The sequence below is a fragment of the Notolepis coatsorum genome, assembly GCF_963971535.1.
Source record: "Notolepis coatsorum genome assembly, chromosome: 8".
NCBI lineage: Eukaryota > Metazoa > Chordata > Actinopteri > Aulopiformes > Paralepididae > Notolepis > Notolepis coatsorum.
The window spans coordinates 136,372,545-136,397,254 of NC_140172.1; the positions used below are offsets into that span (position 1 = coordinate 136,372,545).

At 44.5% G+C, this 24,710-nt stretch overlaps 1 protein-coding gene across 1 annotated transcript in view; it reads right to left on the reverse strand.

Annotated features, from left to right (window-relative positions):
• The window catches only part of rps6ka4 (ribosomal protein S6 kinase, polypeptide 4), a gene marked incomplete at both ends in the record, with an annotated part of 78,707 nt that overhangs the window by 16,856 nt on the left and 37,141 nt on the right, over nucleotides 1–24,710 (reverse strand). The window contains 8 exons of the mRNA XM_084320560.1: nucleotides 5,633–5,796; nucleotides 9,002–9,161; nucleotides 9,499–9,690; nucleotides 13,760–13,930; nucleotides 15,303–15,396; nucleotides 17,663–17,796; nucleotides 21,171–21,296; nucleotides 22,736–22,897. Of these exons, the coding sequence (XP_084176686.1) occupies nucleotides 5,633–5,796; nucleotides 9,002–9,161; nucleotides 9,499–9,690; nucleotides 13,760–13,930; nucleotides 15,303–15,396; nucleotides 17,663–17,796; nucleotides 21,171–21,296; nucleotides 22,736–22,897 (1,203 nt within the window). The remainder of the gene's footprint in view (nucleotides 1–5,632; nucleotides 5,797–9,001; nucleotides 9,162–9,498; nucleotides 9,691–13,759; nucleotides 13,931–15,302; nucleotides 15,397–17,662; nucleotides 17,797–21,170; nucleotides 21,297–22,735; nucleotides 22,898–24,710) is intronic.

Below are 24,710 nucleotides of genomic sequence, written 5' to 3' on the forward strand. Positions count from 1 at the left end.
TGTAGTGTGGTAGTGAAAGGTTAACCTTCTGTAGTGTGGTAGTGAAAGGGTAACCTTCTGTAGTGTGGTAGTGAAAGTAAAAGGAACACTTTATACTTTTACTCCAATACATTTCAAAGGAAATATTGTACCTTTTACTCCACTACATTTATCTGAACTTATCAGTTACTAGTTACTTTGAAGAGAAAGATTTAGCATAGAAAACATTGCAAAATGTTTGAAGCCTGACAACTTTAACACTTTGAGTGCAGGGATTAAAGAAAAAAAAGAATCTCCTGACTGAACTTTTTTTCAGGCCAAGTCATATTCTTATTTTAACCTCCACTGTTTTTTTTTTTTTTAATAGCGTTAGCGTTTTAAGTAAACCCCATTCTCTGCCGGAGCTTATATCCATCCTTGTAGCCTCTCTGCCAGCGCTATTTGTCTATGGAGATGTTCACCTTCTTTGCAGGGCTATAACTTTTTAAATTGTATTGCTAAATTGACATTACTATGGCCCATTCAACATCAATTATCAATCGTTCAGGATGTAGGAACGTTTTACTTTTTCATTCACACATTCATACTAAAATACCGTCCAGAGTATAAATATGTTTTTATCGTTTTCGGCTGTATTTCATAGAACGTGAGATATAGGCACAAATGCATATATTAGATTATCAAATGCAGTTTGATACCGATCAACGTTATATTAAAAATTTCAACTGTACATGATCTTAAACGTCATGACTGGTCATCTGCTGGTGACCGGAGGGGGGGGGGGGGTCATTTATAATTCAATGACCGACGTTAAATGATTAATGTAGTATGGGTGATATATAGATCAGAGCAGTTTGTATGGATAATAATAATCAAAAACGCTGAAACTCACGGCAGCTTCCTCTTAGCGATGGGGGATGATACTGGAGCAAAAAGATCGCTATTATGGGATGTTGATCTAGGTGATCCAGTTCCGGTTTGTATAATACTAATATACGTCCAAATAATGTTGTTTATTGAGTTATGGCAACGGATCGATATCCACGGTGTCTGGATTGAATCTCGGGAGCGATAGCGAGTGGCCGGACGGAATAGGGGACGGACTAAGCACTTCCGGTTTTGGCAACTCGTCGATCGGCCACGAGGTGGCGGTATTGAAACGTTGCAGAGTTGAGCGGAGTCCTACAGCATCAGCCAAGACTCCGTGGGTGAAATGTGAATACCATGACGAAAATATGAAATATTGATCTCAAAGACGCCTTAACAAGTCATCGGCAGACAACGCATGGCGGAGAATGACGTGTTAACACGTCATCGGCGGAGAAAGGGTTAAGGGAGCCTACTTGTAGAGCCTACTGTCCTGACTGTGACTATAGACCCTACTGTTGTGGTTGTTGTGCCAGGCAGGGAGGCTGTGTGCTGGAGAGCGTGAATGCAAGTCTTGTGGCTAGCTTCTGATTGATGGCGAGCTAGCACCCTTTTCCCATTACTTTGAACCATGAACTAAAAGGCTTGTTATCATACAAACAAGGGACTAAACACGTTTCGCAATTATGCCACAACAATGTGGAACGCCCTACCCACAGCCGTAAATTTTTTTGAATCCAGGTCAGTGTTTCCCACAGGATTTAGTGAGACTGTGGTGGTGGGTGAACCTCGGCCCCTCTAGGGGGGTCCGGTGGGCATGCCTCCCCAGGAATAATTTAAGTTTTAAAGTTAAATGCATCAATCTGGTGCACTTTGAGAGCAAAATTAAGAGGCTAGATCTATGATGAACTTTGTGCTCAAAACACAAAATCGACTAGACACTACTAGAGCATACATTTGAGCCATCAAAGAAATTAAGCAAAAGTGGTTACCTGTGTTGAACTAGTTTATTTTTTAGAAAATAAAAAAAAATAGACTGGATTACTATTACGACTACTACCAATACTACTGATACATCCCTATTGGCAAATTTCATATTTATATATAAATATAAAAAAATAAAAGTTAATATTTTCTTTTTTTATAAATATAAATCAACATATTATATAAATATAATCAAATTGACGGAAATCCGTCTCAAGACGGAACGCTTTAATGCCTGTGAGTGCCAACGACGAGATTTCTCGTTAGTTCATGCCAACCGTTCAGTGCCAACGACGAGAGATCTCGTTTTTTTTATTTATTATCGATTTCCATTAATTTTCCATCAATCTAGCCTCACGTTACCAGTGGGGATCTGTCTGAACTCGAACAGGGAAAATACCGCCCCCTATCGTCTCTCCGGATGGTAATGCACCCCTTTGGATTGGATTGAATGAAACGCATGGAGAAAAAAAAGTCCTGCTTCCACATTTTACTTGTTAGACACGATCGAAGTCATCGCCCACCACCAGAACAGCGGAAAATGTGTGTTTCCAGTACCCAGCGTTGGACCAATAAACGCGATCGATATTTGGAATGGCGATCAGGAATTGGAATAATCTTTTTGGAGAACATCTGATCTGAGGTAAGGAATCTATTTTACCAGTTTATTTGAAAACGATTCATAAATAGGCCGAAAAATGACAATGCGTTTTGTGTATTCCAGTGTATTCCAGTAAAGGGCGTTTATCACAGAATCTTTATTTTCTTCTGGAACTTTCATAAAACAAGCATTTTTCAAAATGGTATAAAACGGAAATGAACCGATTAAAAAACAATCCGTTTCGACAATGTTGACTGCAAACAAGTCATTGATAAGCAACGGCCATATTAGACACATAGCCATAATTTAAGATATAGTTTATGCGTTCGCAAATATGAGAGCTCTGTCATTGAAGTGGGTGGTGGCACGCAACGGGGTTCCGGGGCACCGGACCCGTGGCACTCAAGTGTTAAGAGGACGTAATCAGAGCAGCATAACTGGACCACATACCACATTAACATAACCTTTAATCAGAAAAGCCTTCAAAAAGTGCTGGCCAATAAGCACCCCCCGCATCCCCTCAACTTATTATGACATTATGTAGCATTAAATCCAATCTAACGTAAATAAAATAGCCAAATAAATGTGGTTATCTTTGAACCTCCGTCAATATAACCCCCCCCCCCCCCCCCCCCTTCCTCACGAATGGAACAAGGTATCGTCAAAATCCATAGCCAGCTACCAGGTTGCTGTCAATGAAAACAGTAGTCAATCAACTGTAGTCGATTATATTACTTTATTATGACATTAGGTAGCATTAAATCCTATCTAACGAAATTCGTTCGCTCATAAAATTCGTGACATTCTAAATGTGATTTAATGTCGTTTAATGGGACAAAACGGCCCGACTCGCGTAATAATATAGACACTGGCACTGGTCTCTTAATAATACACTAAATGGCGCTGTGTTGTTCATCATTGCATTGCCGGTTTGATGCTGTTTTTCATAGGGAAATAGTCAGACATCACAGAATAATTTCATTATACACAGTTTTGAATGGACGTTTGGTTTAAACCAAGTTGTATGATGAACGGTCTTTTCGGAGTCAGTTCGACTCGCGTAATATAGACGCTGGTGCTGGTCACAAGTTAAGTTGCTATAACGTTAAGATAAGTGTAACTTAACGTTTCGTTCTCTCTGCTATTATGAAAGCAGAGCCATCGTCTGTGTGCTTCAACACCTCCCTAAGTACCTGTGATTAATGAATGAATAACATGCACAGACAGACCACACCCAGCCAGGCCAACCAGCCAGGCCAGCCAGCCAGCCACGGACATGTCCGTGTTTCGGATCCAACGGTTGAGGGCCAACCACGGATATGTCCGTGGCAAGGTTGTTTTGGCTTTTATTCCATTGTAATATCCCACTCAATGTCACCGAGCGGCACTGCAGATTTACCCTACTCTTGGAATTCGGAAAAGTGCATTACCGACCAGATCCTCATAGGGGCGCTGTCTCGATAATGCAGTGTTCCCTGTGGCAGAACGGTGCTTTATTTTTTTTTACTTTGAATGGACTTTCCTGCTAGGCTGAATCTATGCGTGTAGCATGTAGCATGGAATACCTTTTGCGACGCCGAATTCAGTATGCAGTAAAGGAATATATCATCAGCCAATGGATATATGGATCTACCAGATGGCGATCGATAACTAGGAAATCCTTTTGGGGATCCAACCGGCCCACGGTAAGATATTTTTCACGTAAATTACACGCTGATCAGGCCTTGTTATCATACTCAACCAGGCGATCAGCGAATGTGGCTACTGAGGCTAACGCCGTTATTGGTAATCAATAATCAGAAACGACGTCCCCCGCCCCCCCCCCCTTTCATGCATTCATGGTGGAACATGATATCGATCAAATGCATTTTGATTTTTAGTTCTAGCTTCTGTAGGGCCAAAACGCCATTCGATTTAACGTTATTAGCTTAGCAGCCTGTATCTCGTTTTGCAGGAAATATACCAGACCAATCCCATATATAACACTTATGTTCAAGACGCTATAAAATGGGAACGTATTGATGAAAAAATTATTTCTTTAAGCCATTTTGAAGGGACGGTTTATAGTGTCAATTGACAATGAGAATGGACAGATAGCAATACTATAAAGTATAGATTTAGCTCTACAAACAGCATCACGCACAATGAAACCTTGTTTTGATTTGCTGGCCTTATAGAGTGAGATTAGATGGATCCAAATGGCCCCGAATGTGTTAAGAGCAACCCCTTGCCCTCGCTTGTAGTCTTTTCCCCAGCATTGAGACACATACTATCGGACAATATAACAATAATTAACTAATTTACAAGTTGTGTTAAGTTTTGCAAATAAGGGAACAGATAAAGAACATTTCAAAGCAGTCAAAAATGCAATATTTCTTTTTTTTACCCATTTCTGAAGTGCGAGACATATTCTCGATTTCTGATGCTTGTAACTCACCGCCCGCCACAAGTCGGGTTTGGCCATGTCGAGTCACAATTCATTTTATAATTCTAACCCTTTAAATGCCAGTGTGTGTGATGGCATATATTTGCAATATATCAAATGCAAAGTAGATTTCTCTGGGGGGGATTATTACAGGCTAGCATGTGTCAATGATTAGCAACAACACTGATTTTGATGGATTTTTTGTTTTTTGTAAGGGTCCCGCCTCCACTAATCACATGCCTCAATCACTAGTCTGAACCATCTCTAGTCTGAACCAGCCCTAGTCTGAACCAGCTCTAGTCTGAACCATCTCTAGTCTGAACCAGTCCTAGTCTGATGCAGCCCTAGTCGGAACCAGCCCTAGTCTGAAACATCTCTAGTCTGAACCAGCCCTAGTCTGAACCAGCCCTAGTCTGAACCAGCCCTAGTCTGAACCAGCCCTAGTCTGATGCAGCCCTAGTCGGAACCAGCCCTAGTCTGAACCAGCCCTAGTCTGAACCAGCCCTAGTCTGAACCAGCCCTAGTCTGAACCAGCCCTAGTCTGAACCAGCCCTAGTCTGAACCAGCCCTAGTCTGAACCAGCCCTAGTCTGAACCAGCCCTAGTCTGAACCATCTCTAGTCTGAACCAGCCCTAGTCTGAACCAGCCCTAGTCTGAACCAGCCCTAGTCTGAACCAGCCCTAGTCTGAACCAGCCCTAGTCTGAACCAGCCCTAGTCTGAACCAGCCCTAGTCTGAACCAGCCCTAGTCTGAACCAGCCCATCTGAAGCCGTTACCTTGTAGGTGGCGTTGACGTAAGTGCGCACGGTGGGCCCGCTGGACTCCAACACGTCTGGTGTGCAGAGTGGCGTGGAGGAGACGGAGGCCTCCCCCTGCAGCCACCTGTTCAGCCCCAGGTCAGACAGCTTGAGGCGCGTCTCTGGGTCCACGGTCAGCAGGCCTGCACGGAGGAGGAAGAGGGGGATCCAGTTTCAAGTTTTTTTTAAAAGTTGTCATACAGAAGTACAGAATACTTTTATACAAAATGCTTCTTTCTGTTACACTCCAGAGACTGTGCTAGACAAAACGATAAGTATGAAATAAAATAGTATAGCATGTAAAAAATAGAAGTAAAAAATAGAAGTCACGTACGTAGACAGTGTTCAGTATATACATATGTACAATGTTCAATGCAGAATAGAAGTAACTGAGTTACCATACAATATACTATGCAATATACTAATATACAATATACTATATAGTGCAAAGCAGAAATGGGATGAGGTACAATTTAGGTACAATTTACAGTAAGGTGTACTGAGGTATGGGTTGTAGTGCAAATCCTTTACCAATAAATATAAAGTGTGTTTAGGTGTTCTAAAGTGTGGAGAGTTGGTGCTGCAGTGTGTTGTTTGTTTAAAGTGAGTGTGTGCGTGTGGATGTGTGTGCTGTGAGTGCATTTGATGGTTGTTGCATAGTGTTATTGTTCGTTGAGCAACCTGATGGCCTGGGGATAGAAGCTTCTTCTGAGTCTTTCTGTGCTTGCCATTAGACTCCGGTATCGCTTGCCTGACCGCAGCAGTTCAAAGAGGCAGTTGTTTGGGTGGCTGGAGTCCTTGATAATTCTCTTAGCCTTACCCCTGCACCGCTTGTTGTAAATGTTCTGGAGAGTGGGAAGCCCCCCTCCAATTGTGCATTCGGCTGAACGTGCCACTCTCTGTAGTCTGCTACGGTCTTGTGCGGTGCTATTCCCAAACCAGGAGGTGATATTGCCAGTCAGGATGCTCTCTATTGTACATGAGTAGAAGTTCTTAAGGATCTTCTGACTGACTTGGAACTTCCTTAGGCGCCTGAGGAAGTAGAGGCGTTGTCGTGCCTTCTTCACAACACTGTCAATGTGTGTGGTCCATGTCAAGTCCTCGGATATGTGGACTCTGAGGTACTTAAAACGGTTCACTCTCTCAACCGGTGCCCTGTCGATGCTGAGGGGGCTGTAGTCCCTGACCCCCGACCTCCTAAAGTCCACAATCATCTCCTTTGTTTTACTGACGTTCAGGGAGAGGCTGTTCTCCTGGCACCATCCCGCCAGGACCTTGACCTCTTCCAGGTAGGCCCTCTCGTCGTTTCCACCATTAAATTCAACTAATTCAACACAAGGTGATGGCGGGCTTAGTTTTGGGGAGACAGCAGCTCAGGCGGTAGACCGGTCGTCTGGTAATCAGAAGGTTCCTGGTTCGATTCCGGCTTCTCCCGGCAGCGTGTCCTTGAGAAAAACACTGAACACCTAAGCAGGTTGGCACCTTGCACGGTCGTCTCTGCCGTTGATGTGTGAATGAATGGGTGAATGTGAGGCGTGAGTTAGAAAGCGTTTTGGATGAAAACTGTTCTATAAACAGTCCATTCACCATGTGACCCTGGGAACACCACCTGATAGGCCAAAGATCCACCATGTGACCCTGGGAACACCACCTGACAGGCCAAAGTTCCAACATGTGACCCTGGGAACACCATGTGACCCAAAGATCCACCATGTTAGGGCTGAACGATTAATAGATTTAATATATATATAGCAAATTTATTTAATTTTTCATTTATTTAACCAGGAAGTCCCATTGAGATACAAGATCGGTTTGGGAGAGGGAGGTAAGGGGTTTTAGATTGTGTGTTGTGAAGTTTAGACTTCAGAGAGGGAGAGTAAAGTACAGAAAAAAAAGGTACCATTGGGTACTGGTATCGATTCCCAGGTAAAAAGAACGTTTTCAGGCTATGTGTTCTGAAAAGACCCACTGCGTAGGCCAGATGCAAGCCGCATTTTACAATAAACCTCTGTGGGGCTGCTTAAAAAAAATTATAATCGCAAATTTAATCGCAATCGCAATATCTGTCAGAGAAATCGCAATTAGATTATTTCCCAAAATCAACCCTACACCATGTGACCCTGGGAACACCACCTGATAGGCCAAAGATCCACCATGTGACCCTAGGGACAGCACCTGATAGGCCAAAGATCCACTAGCTGCAGCAAAGACGGCAAAGTCACCTGTGAGGTCAATATGTGAACGACACCAATGTAAAACAGTTCAGTCAAAGTCACCTGTGAGGTCAATATGTGAACGACACTAGGGCTGACCTTTGATTTTTTTTTGGAATTAGAAGCTTCGGGCCGAGATTCGATTTTAATTGGAAGCTTCGAAATAAAAAAAGATTTTTTTCTTTTAAAACAAAAATGTAGCCAAGAGTAAAAGGCCCTCTCTGCGCATTGCATCAGAAAACCGGATTTAGACGCAAGGACAGGAAAGCAGTCATGAAATCGTTGTAGTCCTAAGAAAGAGGAGACCCAGGGCTTTCGATGGACATCTACATTCCATAAAACTACACTACCCAGCTCACACCAGCCACAGACGTGATATTACAAATATTGACGTAAAAATATATCACAGGTTGAACAAACCTCAACGTTATTGCCATAAAATACAACATATATTGTTTCTTTACCTTTCTGTGAAGGTCTAGGAAAAAACGTGTCTCAATCCGGTAGAAAATGGGGGAGCTATAGACATTACACTTACAGTAGATTTCATTCACAGCCTTTGCTGCCCTGTACCAGGCGCCTGCCTGGTGGTACTAAATCCAGATTTAACTCTGCCATTGGAAAGAGGAGATTTGGGCCGATCCATAGATGTATGACACATGGCCATAATAAGGTAATTTATAGGCCTGATATTCTATATTCATATTTCAAATTGCATGCGTCCGGATGGCAAAATTCAGTACTGTATCTACAAAAACTCCTGTAAAGCATCTGCCCTTTGTTAATTTGCTTAGATTTTTTGTACACTTGATCTCAAGAAGGTGCTCACTTTTGGTCAATGTTAGCATGGTGTTATTCACCATAAAAAAATAGAAGAAAAGAAAAAACTGCACACTGTAAAAAAAGACACAATATTTCTGACACTGGGAATACATTCCCTGAGGTCCATAGATGTCCCTAGATACCAAGAACATGCAAATGGCCCTTGTAGAAGTGGAGCAATCTTCCATTTACTTGGGTATGTACTTTTAGGCGGATTTTCTGAAAATATGGCTAGGGCTTAAGAGGTTAATGTTTATCATGTAACATTCTGGCAACACCGGGCCTCTTCCGAGAGTCATTTATGAACCCACACCTTTCACAAGCTGTTTGGCCTCTTCGGACACGCCCCTCCACGCGTCCCCAGCCAATGAGAAGTCTCCTTCTTTTATCTTCTGCATGATGTCGGCAGCGTACGATGAGGTCATTCCCCGCTCCTCGCTCTGAAACGGCACCTGGCCTGACAGCATGGTGTACTGAAAACACACAGAGACACACACACACACAGAGAGACACACATAATAACAATCAGTGATTCCGGTTGCATGTTAATACTTTGGGGGGCCCCCAAAGTATAATGTCTCCCCCCAAAGTATAATTTGTGTATAAAATTGTGTTTTTTTTTTACTCAGTGAGCACTCATTTGCATTGGTGGCAATGAGTGCTCGGTGAGTAAATTTTTTTTTCCCGTTCCCCCAAAGTATATTTAATTTCTGCGGGAATCACTGACAATCCTAATCAAAACACTAGAAAAGTACTTTTTCTGGAGGAAGTAGGAAGCAGTAGAACATGACATGATAAGAGAGTGATTACCAGGATGACCCCTAGACTCCAGAGGTCACAGGCCTGGTCGTATCCCGCGCTGTTGAAGAGCTCCGGTGCGGCGTACTGCAGGGTGAAGCAGGGCGTCTGCAGGGGGGCGCTGCCCGCGGGGCACAGCCGCGCGAAGCCGAAGTCGATGACCTTCAGCGCGGAGCCCTCGCCCTCGTCTGCAAACAGCACGTTCTGCAGGAGAAGAGAGGCGTTAGGTCCTCTGATGAAGGTCACTGCTAGCTCACTTTATAAGGCTCTGTCCTCTGATGAAGGTCACTGCTAGCTCACTTTATAAGGCTCTGTCCTCTGATGAAGGTCACTGCTAGCTCACTTTATAAGGCTCTGTCCTCTGATGAAGGTCACTGCTAGCTCACTTTATAAGGCTCTGTCCTCTGATGAAGGTCACTGCTAGCTCACTTTATAAGGCTGTCCTCTGATGCTCCTTAACACATTCCCGCCCGAGCACGGAGATCTCTGTGTTTTTCGATTCCACCCGTTGTGGACAGAGGCACGGATATATCTGTGGGAAGTTGTTATTGCTTTTATTTCATTTGAATAACCTATTCAAGGTCGCAGAGCGGCACTGCAGATTTACCCTACTCTATGAATTCGACAAGGTGCAATACCGGCCAGATCCTCTTAGGGGCGCTATCGTGATAATGCAGTGTGCCCTGTGGCTGAACGTATCAGTATTTTTTTTTTCTTTCAATGGAGATTTCAGTAGCAGGATTCTGGATGTGCAGCATGTAGCTTGGATTACGTTTCAGATTGCAGATTTCACCATGCAATAAGGGGATTTATCATCAGCCAATGGACATATCGATCTACCAGATGGCGATCGATAACGGGGAAATGCTCGGGGGGGGGGGATCAGCCCGGACCACAGTAAGATCTTTTTCACATAAATTACAGCCCGATCGGGCATTGTTTTGATAGCCATCCAGGTGTTCGGCCTATGTGGCTAGTTAGACGAACACGGTTATTGGTAATCAATAATGATAAACGACGTCCCCCGCCCCCCCCCCTTTCATGCATACATGCTTTGGGATCGTGTCGATCATATGCAGTTTGAGTTATTTCTGTAGCATCTGTAAAACGGAAATGCCATTGGATATAACGTTAGCAGCTATTAGCCCTATAACTAGCCTTCCAGAAAATATACTAGTCCCAAATCCCGTATAACGCTTATATTCACGGCGCTATAAAATGAGAACCTATTGATGAATTATTTTTTCTTTAAGCCATTTTGAAGGGACGGTTTATGGACTCAATTGACAATGAGAATGGACAGATAGCAATACTATAAAGTATAGATTTAGCTGTACAAACAGCCCCACGTTTGTTTACATTTCCCGGTCCTCTTGACATTAATTAGACTCAGCCCAATGGCCCCGAATGTGTTAAGGTCAGAAGGTCACTGCTAGCTCACTTTATAAGGCTCCGTCCTCTGGTGCTCCTTAACACATTGAGTGCCACGCCCCTTCCGGGAAGTGACCCCTTCCTTGCAGTCCATTAACCCCATGTAAATGTAGTTGTAGTTTGTAGAGCTAAACCTATATTTTATAGTATAGCTATGGGTCTAATAACGCCGTCGAGTCTCAGTGAGTTGCTTCTGGACAACGTGCAAAAATCAGCTAACTATCTTTCCCGACCCATGTATTCATTCCATTCTAAACGTAACGTTAGTTGTTCAAAACATTACCTGTCTATATAATTTGTTCCTCAACGTTATATAGACAGGTCATGTTTTGTAAACTAACGTTATGTTTAGAATGGAATGAATACATGGGTCGGGAAAGATAGTTAGCTCAAAGCTATTCCGGCCAGTTTATCAACTTCCTGTCATTTAGAAATATGATTTTATAGTGAAAATCATTACCAAAACGTCCGGAAAAACCTAACGGGAGCATTATAGACGGTCATACAAATGTACAAATGCTATAAGGTGGCAAGAAATGCACTATAAACAATACTTTGCGGCGTCGTTTCTTGCGCTAGCCTCTTGTTAGCCAGCATTAGCCTTAATAGCTTTGAGCTAAGGATCTTTGCCGATGCATAAAGTATTGTTTATAGTGCATTTCTTGCCACCTTATAGCATTTGTACATTTGTATGACCGTCTATAATGCTCCCGTTAGGTTTTTCCGGACGTTTTGGTAATGATTTTCACTATAAAATCATATTTCTAAATGACAGGAAGTTGATAAACTGGCCGGAATAGCTTTGAGCTAACGGATCTTTGCCGATGCATTCCATTCTAAACGTAACGTTAGTTGTTCAAAACATTACCCGTCTATATAATTTGTTCCTCAACGTTATATAGACGGGTCATGTTTTGTAAACTAACGTTATGTTTAGAATGGAATGAATACATGGGTCGGGAAAGATAGTTAGCTCAAAGCTAATCCGGCCTGTTTAACCACTAGCTTCGGTTAGCTAATGCTGGCTGAGCAAGGAAACTAACAGTAAACGTTTTTACATGAAATACAGCCCAAAAACCCTGCTGACAAACGTTTGCTTATTAAATACATTCTATACTATAATAATACAAACGTTTCATTGCCTCTCTGTGACGACAAAGTTGTTTAAATAAGGGGAGAAAAGTAGCTAAAACCAATGTATTTGGATGGGACAGGAAGTGCTATTGGCAACCGGAAGTCAGCCGGAAATGGCTACATTCAGATTGTGCAAGTGGAGAATTCCAGTTATCCACAGCGATCCTGTCTCCGACGTTGTTGGGCATTGCACTTCAACGGGCGGGCGGGGTCAGTAGTCCAAACTATCCCTACAAGTGTGTGTTTTGCCGGAGTGTTTAGGACCCCCCCAGCGCCGCAGCTCGGTAGAGAAAATAAACTAACCCGTTTCTAACAGGGTGCAATAATGGCCGAAGGCGTTAGTGTAGTGTGGTGTAGTGGTTAACACTGTTGCCTCACAGCAAGAAGGTCCACTCTAAGGCGGCGGTTACACCTTTCGTATCATCTTCGTATTGTTTTCATATGCGTATCGCCGCGACGTCGTGCGCCTCGAGTCACACTTTCGTTTTTTTTCCGTTTTTGTCACCCGAGCACACTGATGTAGTACACTGCCAAAGCAGTAGGTGGCAAACATGAAGGCAATTTCAACCAATCAGAACGAATGTGCCAATACACTTCCTGGAAGCTCCAGCAAAGAAAATGTCAATAAGGCAGGCGCCTATGCCGCGCCACCATCTTGCCTATTTACTCAATGCAGCAATTCTTTTTCAGCAAAGCCTAATAAAAGTGCAATAAACAAAACGGATACATTCACTGTGTGTTCTGCCTGTCATTTGTTGATGAAACAAAACTAACATCAACACAAGTGACCACCAAGAGCGGATAGTTTAGTCTAAAAAACGATCGGTAGCATTGTTAGCTGCATGCTAACGTCAATGGAGTATGCCATTATAACAATATAGCATTGTGGCTAGAAGCTAACGTTAGCTCACGCTACTTAGCCAGCACCAAAACTGATGATATCGCGAGCTATCAGTAGTTAGATAACATTAGAGACAACGCTGTGTGTATTAAACAAAGGTGAATAGATGACTGGGCCATTTTGTTTAATGCTTGTTAAGTTGAAAGAGGAGCTCTGAGCTAACAGGGTCTGAATCCTGATAGCTCACGTTAGCCAGCTGCTCATGCAATCGGTAATGCTAGCAGAATGAATGGATGTAAACTTTATTTAACATATTGCATATGGGTACAATACAATACGGCTCAATACAAACAATTGTTAAGGGAATGCAGACTGTTGTAGCTTGGACTGGGGTCCTTATAACAATAACTTGACAACACATGGTAGCTGAAGCTATTTGGGACACGGAGCTCTGTCCCAAACACACACACTGTTGTCACCGGAAGGGCACGCAGATGGTATCTACTGCGCATGGGCGTTTTCGCAACAACGGCTAGCGTGCTGACTACACGCTGTTGTCGATTTTTTTTCTTTTTCGTATCTCCAAACGCAAACGCAATTTTGCGTTTCAGCCGTATCCACAAAAAAACGCCAAAAAAAATTTTCTGTGTAATAGGGACATCAAACGTCGTCAAAAACGTATAAAAAAACGCCAGGAATACACTAGTCTAACCATGGCCTTAGGCTCTGTAGTGTTACTGTAAGGCTCTGTGGTGTTACTCTCTGTGGGGGGGACCTGGTGGTGGGGACCTGGTGGTGGGGACCTGGTGGGGGGGACCTGGTGGAGGGGACCTGGTGGAGGGGAGGACCTGGTGGGGGGGGACCTACCTCTGGCTTCAGGTCTCGGTGCACCACGCCGGCCTCGTGCATGAAGCGCACTGCGGACACCAGACTCCTCATCAGCTGACTGGCCTCCGCCTCTCCAAACAGCTTCTTCCTCTTGATCCTCTCCAGCAACTCCCCGCCACGTAACAACTCCAGAACCAAGTACGTGTGGTACTGAGAGGGGGGGAGAGAGAGAGACAGAGAGACAGAGACAGAGAGAGAGAGAGAGAGAGAGAGGCCAGAAGAGACAGACAGAGACAGAGAGAGAGAGAGGCCAGAAGAGACAGAGAGACAGAGAGACAGAGAGAGAGAGGCCAGAAGAGACCACACATGATTGACATGGGAAACAAAGTTGAGGAAACGTGCTGCACGGATCCCAAGCACCACTGCTAAAGGTAAATGCAGTGAAAACACTGGTCTTAGAAGTACGGTTGCACGATACACCGATACTAGAAAGGTATCGCGATACCCAGCTGTTAAGAACAAATTTCCAATGCTCCGATTTTATTAGTATGGATACTTTTAGAATGTCATGCAGCTGCTCATAGCGGAGTCTGGGCAGAGTTACGTTTTGTTTTCCAAAAGTGAGGAATGGGAGGGGCTGAGCCCAAAACCCTCTCCCACTATATATATATATTCCATTACTTTGATTTGATTTGATTACCTGATGTTTTAAGTTTCCCCCTCATGCCAGTACCTGTGTGGCCCCTCATCAAGTAGTTATTTCGTTTTTGTGGTGTAACGTCTAACTTTTTTGCACGCCGCTTGCCTTCATCCCGGGGAACATGATGCCCATCTACGCAAGCAAGCCACAAACCAATGGGGCCAAGCCCCCGTCTGTGCAAGCTGCAAGCCACAAACCAATGGGGCCAAGCCCCCGCCTGTGCAAGCTGCAAGCCACAAACCAATGGGGCCAAGCCCCCGCCTGTGCAAGCTGACAGATGCTCACTGAAACGTATTCCTCAGTCAGCTTGTGCAGACAGGAGCTCGACCCCATTGACTTTGCATTGGTTTGTGGCTAAATATCTGGACCTAGTATGAGGAACAGGATGGACTGTGCTGAGAAAGGAACTCTACCGATAAACAGCAGTGGTGAGAAGGACCAAAATTCACAACCATGCCTTTGAGGTGCATTCCGTGTACCATGTCACAGGTTTGATTCCAACCCCCCGCCCCCCACACACACACACACACACACGCGTCTCTACTGCGACTATCATACCATCTAATAAAGCAGGAGTACTGTGGTACCTGGTCAGTGGAGACCAGGGGTTCTCAAACTTTTTTATACCGCAACCCCATTTCATTACCCCACACTTAATGTATCGCGTAATTTCAACATGGAATTAAGGAATATCAAAATAAAAGCACATGATGAACTTGATCATGCATATGTATTAGAACATTTTATTACGGCACTATGTTATCAATACACATTTATAAAACAAGGCATATTTAGCCAAAATATGTTGCCAGAACAGTAAAAGAATAAAAAAATAAATTAAAAAAGGATTACTGTTGTACTAATAAAGCAGTACTGTGGTACCTGGTCAGTGTAGACCTCATACAGCTTCACGATGTTGGGGTGAGACTCACACTGCCTCAGGGCAGCGATCTCTCTCTGGGTGTTGGCCTCCATCCTGGACAGTCAAACACAAGAAAAGTTGACTTGAGTATCAATGTGATCACAGCCAAATGAAGCCAAATGAAAAGTCCCCTCCACTGAAAGACATGGTTGTAATACAGTTAACTCCTGCTCTCCTTTGACTGTACAGATTGTCACCAGAGCACCATCTTCATCCATAAATATCAATGGGAAATGCTATTATCGTCTTCTCCAGAGTCAGACAAGAAGATAGATACCAATTTCCTCTCTGTGTTCAGCAGAAAGCTATCCGGCTGCAAGCTAGCTTAGCACAAATTAGTCGATCATATTAAGTGAACTATATGTACTGAAGACACTGTTGGACTGTAACAATTCCATGTATGAATAAATAAAAATGTTATTAAATTAATGGAAGCGGATACGGACCAGTGGTTCATATCCGCTTACATTCATTTGTGCTAAGCTAGGAATAGTTTTTAGTAAACACAGAGGAAATTGGTATCCATCTTCTTGTCTGACTCTGGAGATGTAGGCGTTATGTTCCTTTAACGTGGTAAAGGATTTCACTGGTTTTCATATGGTTATTATAACGGGAGAGAGAGAGGGAGGGAGGGAGGGAGGGAGGGAGGGAGGGAGGGAGGGAGGGAGGGAGGGAGGGAGAGAGAAAGAAAATACATAAATCGGTTTTCATATAAATCAATCTTCACTAAGACTTTAAAACGGTGGTGCGGCACGGTCTACGGAGACGCAGAAAAAAGCTACCAAATCCATTCCGAGACAACTCCGAGACAGACTAGCGTTGCGCGTAACAAGTCTCAGTCTCTCTCTCTCCTTCAAGTAACCAAAGTGCGCGCGGAGTGTTTGCACGGTGGTCTCTCTCTCTCGATTCGGGAGCAGCTCCGCGCGGCACAGCGTGTATGTGTGCTCTGTCGCGAGGGTCTATCTGATTCTTTCTTTCTCTCTCTCTCTCTCTCTCTCTCTCTCTCTCTCTCTCTCTCGCTCTTTCAAACCCCGTTTGGTGCACTACAACCACAGAGCCAATCGGATCACTGTCCGCTTACCCAGCGCCCGCTGACGTTAACATATGCCTCAAATCAGGATGACCTAATTAAATCTAGCAGGAAATGGTCTGAGCTGAATGAGAGCAATCCGCCAATATGGTATTTAGACACAAAAACACATTGATACTAACTCCTATTACTATAATACAATGCTAGAGACTCAAAAAAGACATTTATAATGCATGTCACCTTTAAATAAAGTGCGACCGCAGGATTAATAACGTTAACGTTAGATCGGCAAGAGAAACAAATATACTAATTAAAATTGTTGGACCTGCGAGATTTGTACTTTGTAGGTCTGCATTTTAAATGTAAGGAGTAAAAAGTATGTTTTTTTTCTCTCTGAAATGTAATGGAGTACAAGTATACAAACCTAATAATAGTAGAGTAAAGTACAAATCCCCAAAAACAGTACTTAACCTCTTCCGCCCGTGCGGTCCGTCGGTGGACCGCAAATGACATCTGGTCATAAATCAATATTAGATAACAATCAATCACAATTAGATCTGAAATTAGTTTCAAAATGGTTGCACGTGGTGAAAATAAAAAAGTACAGTAGATTACAGTAGATTTTATTATCTGTTCTTATGCACGCCTGGTAATACTAAATCCAAATTGAACTCGGCCATTTGAAAGATAATATATGTATATTATATATATAAATGTGCAAATTGGCTATAATAAGGTAATTTATAAGCCTGCTATTCTATATTCTATAATATTTCAAATTGCATTGGTCCGGATGGGAGAATTCAGTACTGTATCTACAGAACCTTCTGTTTAATCATCTTACCTTTATTCATTTCCTTAGATTTTTTGTACACATGATCTCAAGAAGGTACTGAACGAGATCAGTGGCAGTTTTTAATGTTTGGTCATTATTAGCATGGTGTTATTCACTGTCAAAGATGCAAAGAAAAATCATAATTCATATTCTCCTTTGTTTCATCACAATTTAAGCAAGCCTAGTAATAGACACAATATTTCTGACACTGGGAATACATTCACTGAGGTCCATAGATGTCCCTACATACCAAGAATATGCAAATGGACCTTGTAGAAGTGGAGCAATATTCCATTTATGCATGTATTTTAGGCGGATTTTCAGAAAATAGGCCCCGGGTGGAAGAGGTTAAGTATTGTAACGAAGTACAATTACTCAAGTACTTTACACCCCTGGTTGTTAGGAACCTTGGTGGTGGACATGCTGTGTTACAGGCTGTGTTGTTCTCTCGTCACCTGCGGCTGATGATCTTGACGGCATACTCGTTGCCGCTCTGCTTGTGTCGGCACTTCCTGCACACAGAGAAGCTTCCCTCGCCGAGCGGCGAGCCCTGGAGACACAGCTCGTACTGCTTGAAGAAGTGTGACTCCTGGACAGCGAGAGGAAGGGGAAGTAGGCTGGTCAGTTTGTGATTAGATTGCACGCACATCCCCCCCTTTCTTTGGAGCCAAACTGTGAAACACAGGAATTAAAATCCAAGGGCTTGCAACGCTCCCAGAATGATAAAAGAAAAACACCAATGTTTCCATCCAAGTTGGATCTTCATTTATAAGGGTTATAATGACAAATCTTAACTTCGATGATGAAGTTCATTAGTAATGTGCTCCGATTTTAAATACTTTGGGTGCACCCACCTGTCAGCGGTGGGGCTGATTACCCATGGGTATGTGTGTAATATTATATATAAAATGCATTGCTTTTATTTTGTAAATCATTTTATGTCAATGCTCTGCTCATTTTAAGGCGGTCTATATTTTAGCCAATTTTATGCTCATGTTATGCCTGGGTCTATTTTATGTCTACATTACTGCTGTGAAGCACTTTGGGCTGCAATTCTTGTATGAAAGGTGCTATATAACGTTATTATTTGTAAACATTTGACATGTCATTATAACCTGAGGAAGATCCAACTCTGAGTGAAACCTTAACCCTTTCACTACCACACTACTCAAGTTTAACCTTTCACTACCGACGGTTAACCGTCTGTAGTGTGGTAGTGAAAGGGTTAACCGTATGTAGTGTGGTAGTGAAAGGGTTGACCATCTGTAGTGTGGTAGTGAAAGGGTTAACTACCACACTACAGACAGTTAACCCTTTCACTACCACACTACAGACGGTTAACCCTTTCACTACCACACTACAGAAGGTTAACCCTTTCACTACCACACTACAGAAGGTTAACCCTTTCACTACCACACTACAGACAGTTAACTGCCTGTAGTGTGGTAGTGAAAGGGTTAACGGTCTGTAGTGGTAGTGAAACTAAGGGTTAAACGAGAGAGTGAGTCACACGATGAGGGAAGTGTGTGAGGAGTGACAGGTTGTGCAACAGGCTCCACATCTCACCGCAGCATCTAATACCCAAGACTGACGTAAAAAACATCACGTGGCGCTCGGTCGTCTTGTGCGTTTACTCAACCTCCTGCATGTTCCGACACAGTCGTCTTTACACATTAGGCGATTATGGCATGTGGCTCATCCAGAGCCACTTAGACAAAGTCAAACCGGGGCGTCCAACAGCCACAGTGACTAGTGGATTCATTCAAGTAAAAGTTGTGATGTTTGAACCCGAGCCTATTTATTTTTTTTTTATCCACTTTTTCTCCAATTTTTTCGTATCGTCCAATTTAACCCTCCCCTGTCTCGAACGCTGTTTCTTGCCTCCCACAAGCCGGCTGCAATGTTGACGAAGCCATACATAGCACGAGTCCCCTCCGATACCCGAGGTCGCAGCAGTCGCATCTTTTCACCTACGCGGCGCAATCTTTCAGCGTCAGGGGTCTGCGCTTTGGAGGGGCGCCGCCCCCATCGCTTCCTGATTCTACTGCGCAGGCACACCAACCGACCTGTAGGAGTCGCTGTCCACAACGCCCGATCCCCACCCATCAGTTTCCCACCCCCTAATACTGCCAATGTGTATTAGTACGGACGACCAGCTAAACTGAAAGCAATGTGGAGCGCTGGGATCGAACCCAGCGTCTCCAGCATTCGAGGTGAGCGCCTTGCCCACTGCACCACGTAGCCGCCAACCCGAGCCTATTTCTTACTCACCAGTGATGATGTTTCAGTCCCTTCACAGCACAATCCATGCCGTTCCTCGTACTAAAGTAAATGGTGCATTTATATAACCGCTTTTAAGGTGCCAACCTGCTCATCGGGAGCAGTTAGGGGTTAAGTGTCTTGCTAAAGGACACATTGACACACTGCTCGGGAGGAGCGGGAACCTTCGGCGCTCTACCTTCCTGAGCCGCTGTCGCCCCTAGCTCTGGATATTTAGCCACAAACCAGTCAACGGGGTGGAGCTCCCGTCTGTGACGTTCACTGTGCTCCACAGTTCACACAAAGCAGGACGGGTTTGTGTGGCTAACTATCCGGTGCTGGTGTGCGGAACAGCATGGATGGTGCTGAGGAAGGACTACAAATCGACATCATCATTGGTGCGTAAAGGCTGCTATAGCATGGATGGTGCTGAGGAAGGACTACAAATCGACATCATCATTGGTGCGTAAAGGCTGCTATAGCATGGATTGTGCGGAGGAAGGACTACAAATCGACATCATCATTGGTGCGTAAAGGCTGCTATAGCATGCATTGTGCTGAGGAAGGACTACAAATCGACATCATTGGTACGTAAAGGCTGCTATAGATTCCCATGTAGGTTCCTTTTCATCTGTGGTTGTAGGGGTTTGAGCATTTATAGTTCCAGGTCACCTTTTTGCTAATCTCTCCCCCACGCAGGAGCGAGGTAAACACAATAGGTGCATTTAGAGAATAGGTGCACTTAGGTCGCTTTCACATATAGTTTGTGGACTCGGTGCGGTTCTGGTGGTGAAGTTGCAACATTGTTGCATTCTTCATTTGGTTCGCCTGCGTTCACATAGCAATCTGTCAGGCGCACCGAACTTTCTGAACAATGTCACACGGTCGAAAAGGGCGCTCGTCTATTGGACAGTGGAAATGTGTGTGTGGACTGCGAGCCCTCCAGATCAGTGGAGGCGAGTTTTGACGTGGCATTGATCCATTGTAGCTCATTACCACCATCCTCTCGCTAAACAACTTGTACACCACGTTGTTTTTATGAGTGCCCACAAGTAGCGGTTTTATTTGGTCTTCTGCCCATATGTGTAGGTGTGCTTGTTTTGCAGTGAATGGCGTGCGCCTCGGTAATAATATAATAAGCCGCGTTTTTTCTTCCTTCTTCCCAAGATGCACAGTTAGATATATAGATAGATAGATAGATAGAGAGATAGATGCAGTGTGCTTGTTTTGCAGTGAATGCTGCGAGCAGTGGTAATAATAAGCACTTCCTATATTTGGTTCGCGTTTGGTCCGATGAAGCGAACGAGACCCATGTTTTTGGTCGGACCAGAGTTTGTGTGTTTGATCCGCGGACCGAGTTAGACGCGCATTCACACAAACCCGAAAAACTGGACTATCGAATTCTGGTCCGATAGTCCGGACCAAACAGCCCCTGTGTGAAAGCGACCTTAGACTGGAATAGGTGCATTTAGAGCATAGGTGCACTTAGACTGGGTAAGTGAAATTGTTCATCAAACAGTGCATAGTAGTCTAGACAAATTAGCATAGTAGGCAATAATATAGACACAGTAGATTACTCAAGGCCTGCAGGGGTGTGACGCTCTACGCCAGGGTTGGGTACTGAGAGCCGAGTGGTACCGGTGCCGACAAGCTCGGTGCTGCCGGACCAGGTCACCAAATCGCCAACATCAACAGGTTTCTTACCTGCAGCATAGCGCTCTTCTGGACAGTGGCTGAGCCGGGTCTGTCAGCCGCCATGTGGGATTCTATGAAGTCCCCCATCACCACATTCTTGTTGAACAGGATGGAGGGAGCAACAAACGAATAGCCCTGAAATGGTAGAGAATAGGTGCATTTAAGACTGGAACTGGAATAGGTGCATTTAAGACTGGAATAGGTGCATTTAAGACTGGAATAGGTGCATTTAAGACTGGAATAGGTGCATTTAAGACTGGAATAGGTGCATTTAAAGAATAAGTGCACTTACAGGTTAAGTGATATTGTTCGTCAAACAGTGACGAACTTGAGTGGAACACTTTTGAGTGCATAGTAGTCTAGACAAATTAGCATAGTAGGCAATAATATAGGCACAGTAGATTACTTAGTAGAAAAGTGCATAATAGTAAAAGACAGTGTGAAGGTTAGTTTTTTTTTATTATTATTATTGATTGAAGAAGTGTGTTTTTAGCAAAAAATTTGGTGCGTTTCAACTGTCCTGACTGGTGGGAAGTTCATTCCTCCATTGTGGCGCGAGGATAGAGAATAGCCTGCTTCTCTTCACTGAGGAAGGAGCTTGAATAGGAGTGGGTCTCAGGCGGCCAGAGGTACAGTATCATCATATGGACCAGAGAGTACTAACCTGGACCAGAGAGTACTAACCTGGACCAGAGAGTACTGACCAGGACCAGCGAGTACTAACCTGGACCAGCGAGTACTGATCTGGACCAGCGAGTACTAACCTGGACCAGCGAGTACTAACCTGGACCAGCGAGTACTAACCTGGACCAGCGAGTACTGACCTGGACCAGCGAGTACTAACCTGGACCAGCGAGTACTAACCTGGACCAGCGAGTACTAACCTGGACCAGCGAGTACTAACCTGGACCAGCGAGTACTAACCTGGACCAGCGAGTACTAACCTGGACCAGCGAGTACTGACCTGGACCAGCGAGTACTAACCTGGACCAGCGACTACTAACCTGGACCAGCGAGTACTAACCTGGACCAGCGAGTACTAACCTGGACCAGCGAGTACTAACCTGGACCAGCGAGTACTGACCTGGACCAGCGAGTACTAACCTGGACCAGCGAGTACTAACCTGGACCAGCGAGTACTAACCTGGACAAGCGAGTACTAACCTGGACAAGCGAGTACTAACCTGGACCAGCGAGTACTAACCTGGACCAGCGAGTACTAACCTGGACCAGCGAGTACTAACCTGGACCAGCGAGTACTAACCTGGACCAGCGAGTACTAACCTGGACCAGCGAGTACTGACCTGGACCAGCGAGTACTGACCTGGAACAGGCGGTCGGTGCTGGGGAGCGTGGTGGCTGGGGAGTACTGACCTGGAACAGGCGGTCGGTGCTGGGGGGCGTGGTGGCTGGGGAGTACTGACCTGGAACAGGCGGTCGGTGCTGGGGAGCGTGGTGGCTGGGGAGTACTGACCTGGAACAGGCGGTCGGTGCTGGGGGGCATGGTGGCCGGGGAGTACTGACCTGGAACAGGCGGTCGGTGCTGGGGGGCGTGGTGGCTGGGGAGTACTGACCTGGAACAGGCGGTCGGTGCTGGGGGGCGTGGTGGCCGGGGAGTACACAGGATCCATGCCGGTGAACTCTTCAGCAAAGTTCCCAGTGTCCAGCTCACTCTTGAGCTCTGGTTTGAACGGGCTGGCCAGCTTCTTCTCCGAGAGGTCTTTCCAGTTCAGCCCCTGTGGAAGCCGATAAAACAATTAGCGTACTTGTTAACCTATTACATTTAGTCATTTAGCTGACGCTTATCCAAAGCGACTTACAAGTTCTGTACGACAAGTCATCAGGAAGGCACAACTCTCACTTCCGGTTGAGTGAGACATGGAGTAAGACGCTGGTGTAGAAGCTCCTGCAGACTCGACTTTTTTTAGTACATTTGTGCTTGCTATGCTTAAACAAAAAAACAAAAAAAAACCTGAAACAACTTATTACTGAGTTTTTTCAATCCTTGGAAGGGGCTTACAATGCTGAACAGACGCGGTAAACAGAATCCTGGGCAACAATCCCCGCTCTCGGGTGACTCCCCTCCCGCTGATTACTACCATCCCAACCCCGCAGCAACACCTGTGGAACACGCCGACTTGAAACTAGAGCTCCTCGCCGACTGGCGTAAGGACATTGCAAACATCTTCAAGTTAGAACTTAAAGCAACGCTCTGTGAAGATTTGTATACAATTAAATCCGAACTACAAGCTGTGAAAACTCAACTCGCCGCCGACAGAGCGGCAACACAGTTGGAATCGGATGCGCTAAAAAGGACATTGGAAGAGATACAACAAGCCCTGTTGGCTTGCCCTGATGACATTGTCGCGCTCCAGAAGGAGAATCCAAGCCTCAAAGCTGAAATGGCCAAACTGGAAGATAAGCACGAAGACTTGGAATCCAGATTGCGCAGAAATAATATCAGGATGGTGGGGATCCCCGAAGAAGCGAGTTGCTTGGCACAGCTCATTTCTACGCTGCTCAAAGACTCACTCCACCTCGACAAAGCCCCCATGCTGGACAGATGCCACAGGTCCTCTCAGCCCAAACCAAAACTCGGTGAGCGGCCCTGGGTTATAATTGCCCGCATGCATTATCACACGGACTGCATCGACATCCAGCGACGGGCAAGAGAAGGCGGCAAGATGACTTACAAAGACAAGCCCTTTCTCGTCTTCCCAGACTACACGTCCAAGGTGTCCCAGGCCCGTGCAACCTTTAATGACGTCAAACGCCAACTTCGGGAGATGGAGGGTTTGAGATATGGTCTACTTCACCCAGCTCGCCTGCGCATATCCTACAACGGTGAAGATAAGGTATTCATGTCACCCGCAGAAGCTCAAACTTTCATCAACAAGATTAATAAAAGTAAGGACTGAATGAACCCACACTATAGAAGGGTGTCATAGACACCTTCCCCTCCTAGGTATTTAATGACTAACTGACTTTTTATATATATATTTTTTCTCTCCAAGAGACACACATGCCCGAGTTGCTGTGTCTATAACGGATTGCTCATGATACAAAATGTAACCTAGGGGGAAGTGGGTGATCACATTTTGTATTCTTGTTAATAACTCTGAACCTTTTGAAATTTCTATGCAATCTATCATACCCTAATATTTTTTATTTCGTTCTTGTAATAGATGGCCATGGCCTGTGGCAATTGTTGAATTGCTACAACTCAATTGTTTACATGTTGTTATCCACACTGGCTACAATACTAATGCCCTGCTCTTCTGATCGTTTGCTAAAGCTAGTCTATATTTTTTGTTTTCATGGCAATAATGGTCTTAAGACATATTTGGGCCATAATGCCACAGTCTACAGGCTGAATTGGGTTTGATAGCTCTAACCTAAACTCTTGTCTACAGTTCTCTGAGCTGAAGAAGCTGTTTCCCGATTTTCATTCAGCACCTTGTTTCAGGATTAGAAAATGGATCCGTTTGGGATACATTTCTTGCACAGCACTATTTAATTTAAGTTTATATGTAATGTTTTTGTTTCAAT